At 41.1% G+C, this 18,041-nt stretch overlaps 1 protein-coding gene across 1 annotated transcript; it reads right to left on the bottom strand.

Moving 5' to 3' along the window:
- Positions 1–7,000: 7,000 nt before the first annotated feature.
- Positions 7,001–8,973, bottom strand: LOC131642483 (uncharacterized). The gene is made up of 2 exons (XM_058912727.1): positions 7,541–8,973; positions 7,001–7,097 (listed from the first exon to the last, which is right to left on the bottom strand). Exons 1-2 carry the CDS (start codon positions 8,971–8,973, stop codon positions 7,001–7,003), a joined length of 1,530 nt encoding a protein of 509 aa, XP_058768710.1.
- Between the last annotated feature and the right edge of the window lie 9,068 nt (positions 8,974–18,041).

Raw genomic sequence — 18,041 nt, 5'->3', positions numbered from 1 at the left:
TGGCAGATAGCAGATAAGCATTTCTCCTCAATTAGATTGAGATGATCAAGCCTCGTTTGAACCCATTCTGTTTCATCGAGTTTGGCGTCCATCAAGACTCTCAACGAAGGAATTTCCACTTCGACAGGTAATACAACCTCCATGCCGTAGACAAGAGAAAAGGGAGTTGCCCCAGTTGAAGTACGAACCGAAGTCCTATAGCCATGCAAAGCAAATGGCAACATCTCATGCCAATCTTTATACGTTCTAACCATTTTCTGGACAATCTTCTTTATATTCTTGTTAGCAGCTTCGACCGCGCCATTCATTTTTGGCCGATAGGGTGATGAATTGTGATGTTCAATCTTGAACTCTTCACACAACTCTGCCATCATTTTGTTATTAAGATTGGACCCATTATCAGTGATGATCTTGTTTGGAACCCCATATCGGCATATGATCTCTTTCTTGATGAAGCGAGTAACGACTTGCTTGGTTACATTCTTGTAAGAAGCAGCTTCAACCCATTTGGTGAAGTAGTCGATAGCAACGAGAATAAATCCGTGTCCATTCGAAGCTTGCGGCTCTATCCGTCCGATCATGTCTATGCCCCACATAGCAAAGGGCCAAGGTGATGTCAGAACATTCAAAGGAGTTGGAGGAACATGGATTCTGTCAGCATACACTTGACATTTGTGACATTTCTTCACATACACATAACAATCACTTTCAATCGTCATCCAATAATATCCTGCTCGTAAGATCTTTTTGGCCATAGAATGTCCATTGGAATGAGTGCCAAAAGATCCTTCATGAATTTCCCGCGTGATCAATTCTGCTTCGTGTCTATCCACGCATCTGAGCAAAACTGAATCATAGTTTCTTTTGTACAGGACGTCTCCTGACAAGAAGAATTTGGATGCTAACCTTCGAAGCGTTCGCTTATCACCAATCGTAGCATCTTCGGGATACTCTTGCTTCTCAACATACCTCTTGATGTCGTAATACCATGGCTTTTCATCATACACATCTTCAGTAGTGAGACAATGAGCAGGGAATGCATGGGCAGGCTCTTTGTAACGGAGGATCGTTATGTCTGGCACTTCCTTAGGGGAGCTAACTCTGAACATAGCCGCCAAAGTAGCCAAAGCATCTGCCAATTGATTTTCCTCTCGGGGGATGTGATTGAAAGTGATTTCCTCGAAGGCGGGCAACAACTCCAAGATATAGTCCCTATAAGGAACTAAATTGGGGTGTCGTGTTTCCCAATCGCCTCTTACTTGATGTATAACTAGGGCAGAATCCCCGTAAACCTCAAGGATCTTGATTCTCATATCAATGGCTGCTTCGAGGCCCATTATGCAAGCTTCGTACTCTGCGACATTGTTTGTGCAATCAAAGCATATTCTAGCTGTGAAAGGGATGTGAGTTTGACGAGGAGAAGTCAAAACTGCCCCAATACCATGGCCCATAGCATTTGATGCACCGTCGAACGTGAGAGTCCATCGCTCTCCTGGTTCGGGTCCTTCATTATCATCCAGTTTCATGATGTCTTCATCAGGAAAGTCAAACTTCATTGACTGATACTCCTCTAATGGTTGATGAGCAAGATGATCTGCAAGGACACTTCCTTTGATGGCCTTCTGTGTGACATACTGGATGTCATATTCTGATAAAAGCATTTGCCATCGGGCTAGTCTTCCTGTAAGAGCCGGTTTTTCAAAGATGTACTTTATCGGGTCCATTTTGGAGATCAAAAGAGTAGTGTGAGTTAACATATACTGCCTCAGTCGGCGAGCAGCCCATACCAAAGCACAGCAAGTTTTCTCGAGTAGTGAGTAACGGGATTCACAATCGGTAAACTTTTTGCTCAGGTAATAAATGGCGCACTCTTTTCGACCAGACTCGTCATGTTGGCCCAACACACACCCCATAGATCCTTCAAGCACAGTTAAGTACATAAGAAGCGGCCTCCCCGGAACCGGAGGCATGAGGATTGGCGGCTCTTGGAGATATCGTTTGATCTTTTCGAATGCTTCTTGGCAATGGTCATCCCAACGGATATCTTGATTCTTGCGCAACAACTTAAAGATGGGTTCACAAGTGTCAGTGAGATGAGAAATGAACCTGGCTATATAATTCAATCTCCCAAGGAACCCTCGAACTTCTTTTTCATTCTTCGGTGCTGGCATATTCTGTATTGCTCTTACTTTATCAGGGTCGACCTCAATCCCTCGTTGGCTCACAATGAATCCAAGTAACTTTCCAGATCGCACTCCAAAAGTGCACTTGTTTGGATTAAGCCTCAACTTGAATTTACGCAAACGAGCAAACAGTTTCTCAAGATATACCAAGTGTTCCTCCTCAGTTTGGGATTTTGCGATCATATCATCGACGTACACCTCAATCTCCTTATGGATCATATCATGGAAAAGGGTCACCATAGCTCGTTGATATGTTGCACCAGCATTCTTAAGACCAAAAGGCATCACCTTATAACAATACGTACCCCACGGAGTGGTAAAAGTAGTCTTGGTCATATCTTCAGGAGCCATTTTTATTTGATTATAGCCAGAAAAACCATCCATGAAGGAGAACACCGAATACTGAGCAGTGTTGTCGACTAGCACATCAATATGAGGCAGAGGGAAATCATCCTTCGGACTTGCCCTATTCAAATCTCGGTAGTCAACACACATGCGTACCTTTCCGTCCTTCTTAGGAACGGGTACTATGTTTGCAATCCAAGGAGGATACTCACACACAGATAAGAAACCAGCCTTCAACTGTTTTTCAACTTCTTCCTTGATTTTCAAAGCCATATCAGGTCGAGTCCTTCGTGGTTTTTGTTTTACAGGCGGACATTCTGGTTTGAGAGGTAGCCTGTGCATAACTATATCCGTGTCTAAACCAGGCATGTCTTCATATGACCAGGCGAAGATATCAACATACTCTCGAAGCAACTCAATCAACCTTCTCTTTACATCACTTTCCAAAGCGGCACCTATCTTGACTTCTCTCTTTGCTTCTTTTGTACCGAGGTTGATGATTTCTATGGCTTCTTGATGTGGCTGAATCGATTTCTCTTCTTGTCTCAAAAGTCTTGCCAATTCCTCAGGGACTTCACAATCTTCCCCACTATCCTCATCAGCTTGGTCAATTGGATTCTCAAGGATATTAAGACGCGGAACTGTAACATTATCATTTCTGATGGAATTCAAGCCGGATCTGCACGATGGATGATTTATGCCTTAGAATGCAACACATAAAAGAAAAAGAAAAAGCTTTGCCATTTTTTGAGAAAAAAAAAAAAATTTTAAAGTAAAAACAAAAATGAAAGAAATGGAACAGTAATTGCATGCGAAGATATGATTTTTATTCAATATTAAACAAACTGAAACAACATGGGGGGCCCTTCTTTATACAAGTGGTCAAAATGCTTAGGGCGAAGCATATGACTTATCGAAACAAGAAAATTACATCTCCATGAAAGTGACTCTAGGGATGTCCAAGATAGTCCAATTGTTGAGTTCCTGTCCAGGCGCAGCATGGCAAATGAATTTGGAGGGATCTTCTTCATCATCATCGTCCACGGCGAGAACCTGACTTCCAGAATTGGTGCTTGCACTGACGAACACTTGAGAAATGGGGGGAATCATCTTCTTTCCAGGAATTACGCTGAGCTGAGTAGAGGAAGATGGCTGATACCCAAGGCCATACTTGTCTCGCTTCTCATGAACATCAATCAGCTTGCCCCAGGCACTATGGGGAGTACCAGCTTCTAAGAAGGCCTTAGCATCATTTAAAGACGAGAGGGGTGCTCCGAGTTCCTTCTTATTCTCAACCACGGGGAGTTTATCAACCGACACGATCTCTAAGGCCTGAAAAGGTGTCTCTTGTATTTCTCCCTCCACTTCAACATAACGGTATGACGCCAGATTATTGACAATCAAATCCTCTTCACCAGTGATCACAACAATCTTGTCATTCACAACAAATTTCAAACACTGATGGAGGGTAGATGTCACAGCCCCAGCAGCATGGATCCAAGGACGACCCAAGAGGCAAGTGTATGAAGGACTTATATCCATGACATAGAAGGCAATATAGAACATGTGAGGGCCAATCAAAACAGGCAGATCAATTTCCCCTTCTACGGACCTTCTAGAGCCATCAAACGCTCTGACACTCATAGTGCATGGTCTCATCATAATCCCATCCATACTCAGCTTAAACAAAGTGGTCTTGGGCATCACATTAAGAGAAGAACCGGTATCAATCAGAACTCGAGACAACACAGCATCCAGACACTTGACGGAGATATGCAACGCTTTGTTGTGTGCTCTACCCTCAGGCGGAAGCTCATCATCAGAAAAACCCAAACAATTACCAGCAGCAATGTTGGTCACAACCCCTTCAAACTGAGGCACGGTAATGTCTTGAGTTACGTGAGCGGAAGCCAGAACTTTCATCAGAGCATCACGGTGAGCTTCGGAATGCACCAAGAGAGACAAGATGGAGATCTTGGCTTGGGTCTGATCAAGTTGGTCAATCACTTTGTAATCACTTTTCTTAATGATTTTCAAGAGTTGCTCGGCATCTTGTGCATTACGTGTCACAGGAGGATCAACAGCAACTTGCTTTCCTTTTGCTTGTGTACTAACCTCTTTATTGGTCTCTTTGGGAAGTGGAGGAGGGGCAGCAAAGATCCGACCACTACGGGTAATGCCACTAGTGCCAGTAATATTAGTGATGCTCGAATTACCCACTGGAGGACAATCATATTTCTTCCCTCGAATATACACGGCATTATAACTCCAAGGGACAGCCTTAGAATCATTCACAGGAGAAGGAACAAGAGACGAGGTTGGAGGAGTCGAAGGAGCATTTGGAACCTGAATAACCAAAGGAGTCCTCGGAGCCTGAATGACCAAGGGAGTACTCGGAGCACGAATGACCAAAGGAGTACTCTGATTCTTTGACACCTCAGCAGGATAGTAAGGTATCTCTAGAGTAGCCACATCCTCGACAGGAACGACCCTTTCCACTCTAAGAACACCTTCATCCATTAGTTCCTGGATCTCTTCCCTCAACCTAGTGCATTCCTCGGGGTTAGAAGAACATTGCAAACAGTAGTCATGTAGTTCACACAAAACCTTTTGTTGCATAAGATATTCTCTGACAACTGCTAGCGGCATCCTTACCTCATTAACATCACTTACTAGGATCTGATCATCGCATGACTCAATAGCATTGGTCGCGCCAGCATGAGGAGGCATAGGATTATTCTGCACATTAGGACCAGTAGGAGTGAACGAGATGAGCTTGTCATCGAGAAGATCCTGGACTTTGTATTTTAATGCTTTACACTTTTCAATCGTATGGCCTGGAGCGCCTGAGTGGAATTCACAGCGAGCATTAGCATCATATCTTGGAGGAAGAGGACTAGGCGGAGGGCCCATTTCACGGAGTTGCACCAACTGACCAGCAAGTAATTGAGGAAGGAGCTGTGCATATGGCATCGGAATTGGATCTATACGCCTATCAGGGTACCTTTGCCTTTGTGGAGCTCTTTGACCTTGAGGCCTAGGATTCTGTTGACGATTCTGAGGAGCAACAACTTGTGGTTGTGGTACGAAAGGCTGTTGGGGTGCCATCCATGGTTGTGGAAATGCAGCAGCGTATGCCTGAGGGGCATACGGATTGGGAACAGTATATGGCATCGGGTAGTAAGGAGGTGGAACAGCAGAGTATACTGGAGTTCTACCTTGGTCAACTGAAGCAGTACTGGTTTCACCTTCTTTCTTCTTCACAAACCCAGAATACGGCTTCTTACCATTACCACTTGAGTTACTAGGACTAGTAACACCTTGAATGGTACCAGCTTTTACACAGTTCTCAACCCGTTCACCAATGATAACCACATCTGAGAAGGACGGAGAAGTATTACTAACCATGTGTTGAAGGTACGGCCCTTTCAGAGTACCCATAAACAGATCAATCAATTCTCGGTCAAGAAGAGGAGGTTGAACTCGAGCAGCAAGTTCACGCCACCTCTGGGCATATTCTTTGAAAGATTCTTCAGACTTTTGTGACATATTTTGCAGTTGGGCACGGCTAGGAGCCATAGCAGTATTGTAGTGGTATTGTTTCAAAAAGGCATCAACAAGTCCTCCCCAAGTACTGACATTGGCCCTCTCAAGTTTCATATACCACTCCAACGGAGCTCCTGTGAGACTGTCCTGGAAGAAATGCATAAGCAGAGGTTCGTTCTCGGCGTGAGCGGCCATCTTACGACAGTAAGAACGAATGTGAGTTTCTGGGCAAGTAACTCCCTTGTACTTATCAAAATCTGGCACCTTGAACTTCGGTGGAATAACAATTCCAGGTACCAAGCTCAGGGCAGCGGTATCGAAACTCGAAGTTTTAGCAACCTCAACGGCCTTAAGGCGTTCTTCGAGAGCTTGGTACATCTTGGCAGTCTCGGTCAACTCAGCAGTAAGATCATGTTCAAGATCAATAACCTCATGGTGGTCATCCACTACCTTTGCTATACCCTCAACAGGAATCTCCTTAGTTTTTACCCCCCCATCAGCAGAGTTAGTAGGAGTATCCTTGATCAATCCAGCAACGCTCTTTCTGAGTTCTTCTTGTCCTTGGACAACGACATGGAGAGTCTCCATAAGTTGGGTCATTCTTTCCCCCATAACATCCATATCCCTACGGAGGGCAGCTTGATTCTGTTCAACTTGTTCCATGATTCTCTCGTTGCTCCTGGTGCGGTAAGGATGTAAGAAAGTCAGCTTCGTCGTCGGAAAAGAAATCTGATGTAAGGGACCCCAGTTAGTGTCTTGTATAATAACCTGAAAAATGCAATGTGACAATGTGAATGTATGTGTGCATGTGTGCATATGATGTGTTGTGTCATTTTCAGGGTATCCAAAGTAAGATTGATAGTCAAGAACAAATAACAACGTGACGAGAGAGATATCAAGTGAAAACGGAAAGCAATTCATTTCATTCATAATAGCTCCCTAAGGCGGGTAGGTTCAAACACAAATAACAATGTTTCAATATAAAGAGCAATAGAGACCCCATCCAACAAATCTGGTGGTGATCTACAAACAAATTCAATTATCAATTCATCTCAATGTAGAACAAAGGCCCTCCTTGTCTGAAATGGGCGTCACTCCACTTCTTTGTTTCGTCAAATAGCTTCTTAGTCGTCTCCCGATCTCTTCCTTTGACAAGGCTTTGGATCACTTCATCCTTTCGGAATAACTGTGTGTCTAGATTCTTGCAGCAATCCCTAAGTTCGTCACACCCTTTGCATTCTGGGATATAGGTCTTCTCGAGTGCATTTGCTTCACTCATCATTTGATCTCTGAGCTTGACATTCTCTTCAGCTAGTCGGGCGGTGCGGAGGTGACTTCCTTTCAGTTGGGTCTCAACTGCTATTCTCTGAGTGGTCTCTTCTTCCAGTTTCTTCTTCATGGTCCTCAACTCATATTTGGTTTCTTTCTCCAGTCGGAGCTTGTGGGCTTTCAGGTCTTCTTGATACTCTCGTCTGAGCTTCTCCTTTTCTTCCTTTATAGCCTTTTCTATAACCTTTTGAGGATCTTCAGTAGGAGCAACAACAGCTTTTCCGTCCTTTTCAGTTCTAACTCTCTTCCTGGCTTGAGAAGACTCTCCTTTGAGAGTTTTAAGTTCACGGGCCAGTTCATTCTTTGTCTGTTTAAGGAAATAGCGCTTCAAATCCATATCCCTATCTTTCTCTTTCAGTCTCAAATTGGCGACGCGGACCTGGTCAAAACGTTCTCTTGACACCATAGTTTCTGATATCTTCGGAGGTTGTGCATATAAGAGAGGGACCCTCGGGAATGGTAACAGAAGTGTCTTGACTCTCTCCTTAACCCAATCGGTATAGGGCTCCATAGCAATGGCATTCTTGGCTCCCAGAGTGGATCTCTCACCTATATGAATGTTATTCCAGGCTTTCCTGATTTCCTCAAGCGCTACAGGGTCAGCTCCCTTTTCAAAGTACACGGATTGGTAAATCTCCCTATCCGAAGGCCCACTCTTCATGGTATAACCCAACTGACGAAGAGCTAGAATTGGGTTGTAGTTAATACATCCTTTTGTCCCAATGAGCGGGACGTTACCAAAGTTTCCGCACCTGATAATGACTTCAGATATGCCTGTTCGGAATTGATACCATACGATATCGTTTGCAGTAAGTCCCATGATCCTCTGAGACCATTTCTGAGTAGAGGTAACAAACGGACCACTAGCAGGCAAGTGAGATTTGAACCATTTATATAACAGCGGCAAGCAACCTCGAATAGCCCCCCTTTTACCATGCCGAGAGTGAATAGAATAATATGTGTCAGCCAATAGGGTGGGTATTGGATTCTTGTCCATAAAAAGACATATAGCAGCCAAGTCAACGAACTTGTGAATGTTGGGAAACATCACAATTCCATAGATTAGAGCGGCCAAAATAGCATTGAAAGCCTCCCATATTCCTTTGTCGGCAAATTCTTGAGCTTTTTCAACCAGGAAACTCATGTATAAGCCATGTGTATCACCATTCTTCTTCCAGTTATCATGAACATCCCCCAAGCTCAAATAAAGAGCGTTGGCAATGTAATCCAACCTAGGTTTCTCTGGGACACAAACAAAAGGCACTCTGTGTTGAATCTTGATGTTGAGGAGGTAAGAGTACTCTTCGAGAGTGGGAGCTAGCTGATAATCCGAAAATGTGAAACAACGGATATCTGGGTCGTAGAACTGAAGAAGAGTAGATAAGGCCCATTCGTCGACACGCGAATACAGAAGAGATAATATGTTGCCATAATTGTCACTGAACACTGTTTCATTATGACCAGTGACCAATTCACCCAATTGTCCCAATTGAACCATACCCTCGCGATGGAAAGTATAAGTGTGTGTGCGCCTTGTAGCTCCTTGATTGACGGTCACGTTGTTATCCATTCTTTGACAGAGATTGATATTTTCTGGATACCCTGAAAAATGACATGCAAATGAGAATTAACTTCTTTCTTTTCTTTCTTTTCTTTCTTTTCTTTTTTTTTTTTCTTCTCTCTTTTTTTTTTTTTTTTTTTTTTTTTTGAAATGTAAACATGCTATGATGAAAATGATGCAGACTGGGTCCCCACGACATAGAGGGACCAAGGCAATAATTCTGAGCAAGAAGATATCATAGGATCAAAGGTCCGGCATAGATCAGAGAACCAGAAGAACCATAATCATCAATAGAACCAAATAGTCACCCACAGAACCAAATAGTCACCAACAGAACCAAATAGTCACCAACGGTACCTGTCATGTATATCCCTCCCCACTCACGGGTGTAGTCTAGGTCAGGGTAGGTCAAAATGGCAACCAGCGTTATCAGTCCTCCTGAGGCACCAATGTTGTTGCATCTACATGCCAACAATGATACCCCATTTGGACCTCGACTGGGCGTGGGTCTCATGATCGCACTAGACAAGACCTGACATCTCATCGGCGTCATGACTATCCACTCTATCCTAGGTATCCTATGTGTCACTCTGGCCTGGGTATTGGGCCTTTTACCTCATAAAAACAATCCCACCCAACCTGCAAAACAGAACAGAAGACCCCAAGGAACACAGAATATAATCCATATGCATGATGTGCAAACAGAAATAAACATGATATGCAAGCAGAAAAAATAAACATGCAAACATATATACAAGGTATAGACATGAAAACAAATAAACACCCAGTAAATAAACAAACAAACGCAGGCTAGGATCGACTCGTTATGGATGGACCAGCAACAGGTCTAGCAACATCCCCAGCAGAGTCGCCAGCTGTCGCACGCTCGCGAAAAATGAACAGAGTCGCCACCAATATATTTATCCCATAAGGGAAAGGAATATCAGAAAACCTAACAAAGGAAGGAACAGGGTCTTGCGACCAGAGAATCAAGGTACGGGAGTCGGTTACGCAAGGGGAAGGTATTAGCACCCCTCACGCCCATCGTACTCGATGGTATCCACCTATGTTTGTTTCTATCTAAAGGGTGTGAAACTATGTCTATGTCTAAATGCGAAATGAATGCAAAATGTAGGGAAAATAAAGAATTGTACTCGCACGGGCCCTACCCCGCTGCCTACGTATCCTTTTCAGGAATCAGAGTTACCGTAGCTCGGCTAAAGATTTTCTGTTTGTTTTTGTGTTTTTTAATTGGGCGGAGTCAACGTTCACGTTCTTGCATAAGGGAAGACCTACGATGCGTACAAACGGAAATGACGTTGCCCTTAGGAAGGAGAAAGAGAGATTGGTTTGTATCTTTTAGGGTAATTCCATGATGACGAGAACCCACTACAAGGCCTCGCATCACTTCCTTACTTTTGCTTTAAATCTGACCATTTATTAGTGTTTTTTGAAGTGTTTTTGGTTGGTGTTTTTTAAGGGGATTTAATTTGTGACTTAGATCATACCAAAAAGAGTTTTGTTTTGCATATTTAGAGAACACACATCGAGGCCTACGCCACAATCGTTTCTCTAAATAGCGGTTAAGAAATACATCGAGGCCTCACACCTCAATCATTTCTTCTCCGCTAAGTAAAGGAAATACACAAAGAAGTTTTTTTTTTGAATATTTAGAGAATGCACATCGAGGCCTACGCCACAATCGTTTCTCTAAATAGCGGTTAAGAAATACACCGAGGCTTCACACCTCAATCATTTCTTCTCCGCTAAGTAGGAAAGAACATACATCGAGGCCTACGCCTCAATCATTTCTTTCCTACCATGAAATAAAGCAACGGTATGATCTTCATCGATTTTTTATTAAGTATTTTAAAAGTTGAAAAGAAAATGAGTGCAAGAAGGGAACTAATTCTGTGTTCTAATCTAAGTTGTCTATACAAGGGAATCAAAAAATAATAAAAGAACTATACACTTCATTAAAGGAAAACTATACATGGGATAGGTAAAAGAAAATCAATATACGACAAATAAAATTGAGAACTATAACAAATAAACGGTATTCACAAACACCTACATCAATTAAGTCCATGGAGAAAAATCGAGACTAAGACTAATTCCTAAATCTACTAACAAGATTATTTACAAGGAAGTATTAAAACAAAAGAAAATTCAAACCATATTGCAAAGAAAAAGGTTTGTTAAAAAAAGTACTAAAACAACTAAAAAAAATCAACGAAAATTAAGTCAATTATTCACAATATCTAGACTATCTACACATCGATTTTATGCATTTTATTTGATTTAAAATTTGGAATTATGAGCTAAAAATAAAAGCAAAACAAAAATTAAAATGAAGATCTAATCTACACTGCAGGGGGGGTGCATCAGCAGAAAGATAATGAATTAAAACTAGTTACAAGCAAAACAGGGCCTGAAATAGGAGGTGGGGATAGCATGAGCGCCCAGGCCCAATATCATTGCGTGGTGGTGTATTAGCAGCAAAGGGGTATAGTTCAGACAAGTAATGAGGCCCACCCTGTGCGTGGCCCAACGTCACATTTCACATTTTTATTTGCATTTTATTTTCTTCAGCAAGTAGAATATTATGTTAGACCATAGTTCTCATGCACAAAACGTGACATTCAGCACACACATACATCAATTGGTCCAAGTAGCATTTAAGTCACATAAAACAAAATGAATAATGAGCCAATCACAACAAGCCAACGCACATTCTAATGATTTGAGTAAGACAAAAGAAAGAAAGAAAAAAATGGAACAAGCCTGTGGCGCGTCGCCACGTCAGCAACCGCATGGAGGACATATAAACACACAGAGACGCCGGAGCTAGGGCTCCGGTCGTCTTCTCCGGTCACCCGCCGCCGGAAACACACGTCTCTACTCATAAATCCTAAAAGGCACCACCTTTCAACTCGTTTTTCACCCCTGGATCCAAATATGCAATTAGTTTTCCCTAATTCCATCTCTATTCTCTAAACCGTGACGATTCTTTAAAGCCATAACATAAATAAACTCCATGAAAACGCAATCTAAACACCTCAATATGCTCATAAACACTCTCAGAATTTCAAGGCAAGATCCATACGCATAAGCATCAAACACTTTACAAACACATAACTCACGTCCAAGAACCACGAAGCTGAACACAAGTGAGTCGCATACATGATATTCGGAATGCTGAGACGGAATGGAGGACTCACCTGAGGGATCTATGAACGAAGGAGAAGAGACGAGGGATCTGCGAGAGCTTCTTGCTGATATCGTCTCCGATCTCTTAGCAAGGCCGCGGCTATGTTTTGGAGCTGACTGCGACGGTGACCACGAGAGAAGAGGATGATGATGCAGGTTTATTACGGCGGCGATAGAGGATAGTGAAGATGTTGAGGTTGCGGTGGGGAGGGTAGTGAGGATCTTGCGAATCCGGAGCTTGATGGTGGAGCTTTATGAAGTTTGATGGATGTTGCTAGTGGTGGTTGAAGGTGGTGGTCATGGTGTTTGTTCAGAGTTTGTTGAAGATGGTTGGAGTTTGTTACAAGGTGTAACAAACTCTTGAGAGTGAATAATGGAAGGAGAGAACCGAGAGAAAAGAAGAGAGTGAGGAGAGAAGGCTTGAGAAAAATGAGAGAATGAAGGTGTGTGTCCTTTGAGAGTGTGTGAAGGACTTCAGTTTATATAGGGAGCATGTGAGTTTCCTCTTTGGTGAATGAGAAAAATGGGACATGTGGTGTAGATCTCACCCTTTGCAAACTTAATGAATAAGCAATGTGCAATTGAGGGAAGTGAATGCATGCCCTTTCACGTAACAGCATATGCATGGGCTTTTTGTAGTAATAGTAAGCTGATAATGATGAGGAATAATGCATGCTGCAAGCATATAGTATAGGTCTCGAACCAGGGTTCTTTCACGAGACACCACCTTTGCATGTATATAACTCTCACCACGGTCCACCAATTGCTTCACTTTTGGGGTCATTGCAAGGAGGACATACAATGGTGCAAGAATGGTGTTGGGATGATTGTAGGATGATGCCTCTATCCCATTCAAAATGGCTTGGAAACATAGAACATCATGGCTGCCTAGGGCTTGTGTGCGCGTGACCTGACCTGGGTGCATGACATTGGCTTTAACATGGCTTTGTCATGGCATGACTTTGAGTGCTTCTATCTTGGTCTATACACGCCCACTTGCTACCATCCATAGCTTATTTGGAAGAGGACATGGCAAGGAAGAGTGTATGACCAGCCTTGTTCAAAATGAGAGCTTGTGGAGGAAGAAAAATAGACTTGAATCTGGTCCACCATGTGTTTGATGATATGTACGCGCATGACTTGGTTTTCTGCCTTGGCCGGATGCTGGACTTAGTCAGTGTGAGGGCACAACTTTAAAAGCTTGCAATTCATTCAATATTTGTTCGATTGACTCAACTCTTGGCTTGTTGGAAAGAAGACATGGCAAGGATTAGAATGATACCAAGTTTGCTTCCATGGCATTTTTGTAGAGCTCTGAAATTGACTTGAGATTTGGCATGCCATGTGTTTGGCAAAATGCCAGGTCATGACCTGACTTGTGACCTGGATTGTGACTTGGTTCAAATGAGTTTTCAGAAACTTCTTACCTTAATATCTCTTGATACAAGCTTTAAATGAAAAAACTTCCAACTACAAAGTTGTTCTCCTCCATGAGAGGAACAACTTTGATGTTGGAATTTTTTCCAAACAATGCCATTTGACACGTGTAAATCAGTGCTGAAGTGGACTGCTCATCAAGATTCAAAATGCCAAAATATTTTCTAAGTGTTGAACTTTCCATTTTTGTCTCTTTTGCTATTTTGGCAATTTTTGTCGAACTCCCGATTTTATCCATTCATCAACTTTCCTTGATTAATTTTCCACCAAAAGTCAACATTTGAACAATTCTTCTGATTTTGACCCAAAAGTCAACTGTTCTGATTTTCCTGATTATTGATGAAATTCCCGATTAAATCTCCTCCAATCAAATCCAGTCAAACAAACACATCCACATAGTCGGCATGAGAAGCTTTTCACACATAGAAACCATTCCTGATTAACTGTTGACCAGAAAGTCAACTGGTTGACTTTGGTCAAAGAAACCCCGACTTAAAGAACCAGATGATCTGCAAGCTTGTACCCTCTAATCAATGCCCTGATTTGAAGCAGAGAGACACCCCAATCCAAGAGGACTTCAATGAACATAGAGCCACATGATTATACCTCGGTTTTCTCATTCTCTGATCAAAATTCTTTGCAGCAGAGCTTTTTCTTGCTAGCTTTTGAGTAGTACAAATGATATGCATGCCTGGGAATGAATTATGCCCTAAGTGATGTATGTACATGAATGCAAAGCCTAAGCCAGTTAGAAGTTAAAGGGTAGGACAAATTTGGGGTATGACAATTCCTTATGTCTTTTATAATGATTATGATGTATTAAATACTTGAACAGATTGATGTGCTTGTTGGATGTTTTGATTTGTGATGGTTTGTAAGAAGAATTATCGAATTAATGTTTATTATAAATGTCGTAATTGATGCTATGTTGTTGTTATTCCTATGTTATGAATACTATATCTATTACTCATGCTTTTCATGATGATTGTGATTTACTCACCCTGCCTGTTTGAATGTTACCTCCACGTGGGTAACACGCAGGTGATCAAGTTTAGTGCAGGAAGCATAAGAGGTAGCTTCGAAGTGCGCTATCTAGTTCCGTTAATTCTAGTGGGTCTTGCTCTGATATGTAACACCGGGATTGGGATTGATTGATTGTGAACCTTGAGTATTTTGTTATTTTGAAGATTTTGTATTACTTTTATAATCACGAAGTTATAAACACGAAGTTTGATGATTTTGTCGATGTTTGAACTACTTTTAATGGTAATGATTAATTTATGAAGAAGTTTCTAAGAGATATTTATTCCGCTGCGAAGTTTGAAATAATTTAATTAATGGAACTAAAGATGCTATCTATGTTTAAATTTTTTACAACCCATGTTACAGAACATGATTAATTGTTATACAAAGTTTTTTGAAGATGTGACAACCTTGCTTTGTTTTTCGTTTATTTATTTATTAAAAATATTTGTGAAAATCGTGGGGTTTTAGAAGGGTGTTACACCTACGACCTCCTCTGCATCCTTTACGGTGTCTCACTAGACGCCTTACTGACCATCCTATGCACTATGGCAACTGCCTCTACACCACTCTCCTGAATGATTCCTCTATCTAGCCTCCTGCCCAATCAACAGTATCTGCTGGCATGTTGGCAGGAGATCAGTAGCATGGTCACCCTCGACTTGCTGATTCTCCAAGAGTTCCTCATGCGTTGTCCTAGGTGGACGCCCTAGAGCATCGAGTGTCATGATAGGATGGGACACTTGATAAAACCATGTTACGTATCTATTTACGCAGTGCCAACTCTTGGTGGCCCGCATACTTCGATACTCCTCTAGCACCAAATGATGCTCCTAATCCTGAAAGATAACAGTGAGATCTCGGTGGGTAATGGTGTCGGGAGCATCTGTAAATGGAGACATATGTATCATCTGCACAAGCCCAAACTGTCTGATGCATCCCATCCGTAATATAACGAGATGCGGTCGAAGGGGACAACCTATTGGTAATCACGGAAGGGTGTCTAGTTGATGTCATTGTTAGTAGTACGATTGAGGTATGTCGCCATCCCAAATATGTTGAGAGGCATGGTCGTGATAGTATATCAAGACAGACATGTCTAAAGGCCCTCCTGGGTAGCCTCCCTCCTGTGCATCATGAACATCGTCCTGAGCATCCTCGTCGTGTCAAGGTGAACCTCATCCTTAGGTACCTTACCATGCTCAGGTACCACCTCCTAAGTAACCTCAGGAGAAGAAGAGGCCTGAGACAGACGACTCCTCGGTGCATATGAGTATCTTGTAGGCGCCTCCTCCATGTGGACTCGACCCCGTCACTAAGCCACTCCTTACTACGCAGGTTGTCTGGGTTGGCCTCCCCTGTCTTTGTCAATCGGTCGGTTCCTGGTTGTCAGCCATTTTCCTAAAAAAATGCCACTGGTTAATAACAGTTAAAGTTAGAGTATAAAATAAATTTGAAAATAAAAAAAACAACTCAGAGTACATTTCCCAAGTGCATATCTGAAACTGGTAAGAGGGGATTTCAGATATGCACTTCTGAAATAACTCACGAACATCCATTTTTGAGAAACTTCTATTTTTTGCCTTAACTCATCCATAATCCAATTTTTTACATCTAAACATCATCATTGAACTACAATAAGATCAACCCACACATTGTCTTAAAATCTAACAATCCTAAATTCTAACTTTGAGCTTGAGCTTAAGGTAAGGGAATTGAAAACTTACAAATTGTTGAGCTTTGAGTTGAAGTTGGAATGCTTGAATGGATATTGTGGAGTGTAAATCTTCAATAGAACTTTTTGGTAAAACTGGATTTTTGTTGTTGTATGAAGTATTTGGTGATTGAAGAGAATGCAAAGAGTGGGGGTGTCTATTTACATTTTATGAAATAACACAACTGATTTCGGATATGCATCTCCGAAGGTATCATTTTTAAAATAAAAAAACGTGACTTCGCATATGCATATCTTTTAGTTGGAAATTTCGACCCTTGATCGAAGATGATTTAAGAATGTCATGTTCTACGTAAGTTAGCATGAAAAGTGGCTTCATAAAGGCTATTTCTTTAAATTTATCCTTGTGAAGACTTAATATGTCGAAGTGAAATATAAGATCAAGTGCATGATTGAAATATTTTAGAATACGGAGAAGTATACTTCGATACCTGCGTTGGATGATTTCAAAACCTTCGAGCGAGAAAGTTTGAAATTTGAATTTTCTTCTTTTCGCCAGAAAGACGTGTGGTATCATCAGAAGATCTTATCATTTGAAATATCAAACGTGGAACACATATGTGTAGAGACCGTTAGAGTCGAATTATTATAAATAGGAGTCTTAGATGTTAAGATTTGTGTGTTTGCATTGTGTACAAAAAAATCACCCAAATACTCAAAGTACCGGAGCGAGAGAAAAGAGTCTGTTGGTTATGTATGTATAAAAACACCATTATTTTCTTTACTACAAGCTTTACAATTTTATCCATACCTTTCAGTCTTTCGTCATTTATTTCTCTTTATTTTAAGCCAGAACCTTTTACATTTCTGTCGAACGTTTACTTTTCTGCATTTTATAATTCTTGAAAGTCATTTAAATACAACCTTTTATATCTTACCCAATATTCATAGTCGAAGGTTTAGTCCTTTTACTCAGATTGTAATAATTTCTTTTACAAAGGAATCTTGTTTACCTCGATAAGTTAACACCATGTTCACTTATGAAATGAACTTAAAGAAAACTAAAAGATTAAGACATATGTCCTAGGATCAATCTAGTCGATCCTGTAAATTATCAAATTATAGAGTTTGGAAGACTAGCGGTTGTTTGTCCGAAATTACTAGTAAACAATATTCGAAATCACAATTTTTTGTGTGTAAAATAGGACGACTTCGGATATGCATATGCGAGTTACTTTTTTTTTTTTATAAAAAAAAGTGTCTTCGAAAATGCATATTCGAGATATGAGTATTTTAAAGTTTTCACCGAAGATCTCCGAGTGCAATGAAAATTTCGCTAGTTGTAATTTATATTAGGTTGTTTGTGTTGTCCATCATTTATCATTCAACGCACGAGGTAGAGAATTGTTCCATTTAAAATTTCTGTTGTGGTGTTCTCTTTGTCGTATGCTCCAATTTGAATTTGTGGTGTTCTCTTTGTTCTATACTCCAATAGGAATTAAATGCACTCTAAAAGTAACTTCCAAATTATTTGAGACCATTCTATAAAAAATTGAAAATAATATTTATCAAATTTAACATTTGTAACCCTCTCATATAATCTTTAGCATTTTTAAACTTCTCATACATAATCATTTTAAACCTTTTTCAAAATTTTAACTATCTCATAAATCATCACTTCAAATATTTTTCAATTTGCAATCCATCCATTACTAATTCAAGAAAACACAAC

The sequence above is a fragment of the Vicia villosa genome, unplaced genomic scaffold (genome assembly GCF_029867415.1).
Source record: "Vicia villosa cultivar HV-30 ecotype Madison, WI unplaced genomic scaffold, Vvil1.0 ctg.005108F_1_1, whole genome shotgun sequence".
In the NCBI taxonomy this organism is placed as follows: domain Eukaryota; kingdom Viridiplantae; phylum Streptophyta; class Magnoliopsida; order Fabales; family Fabaceae; genus Vicia; species Vicia villosa.
The sequence above is the reverse complement of the archived record's forward strand: the minus strand, read 5'-3'. Positions and strand labels throughout refer to the sequence as shown.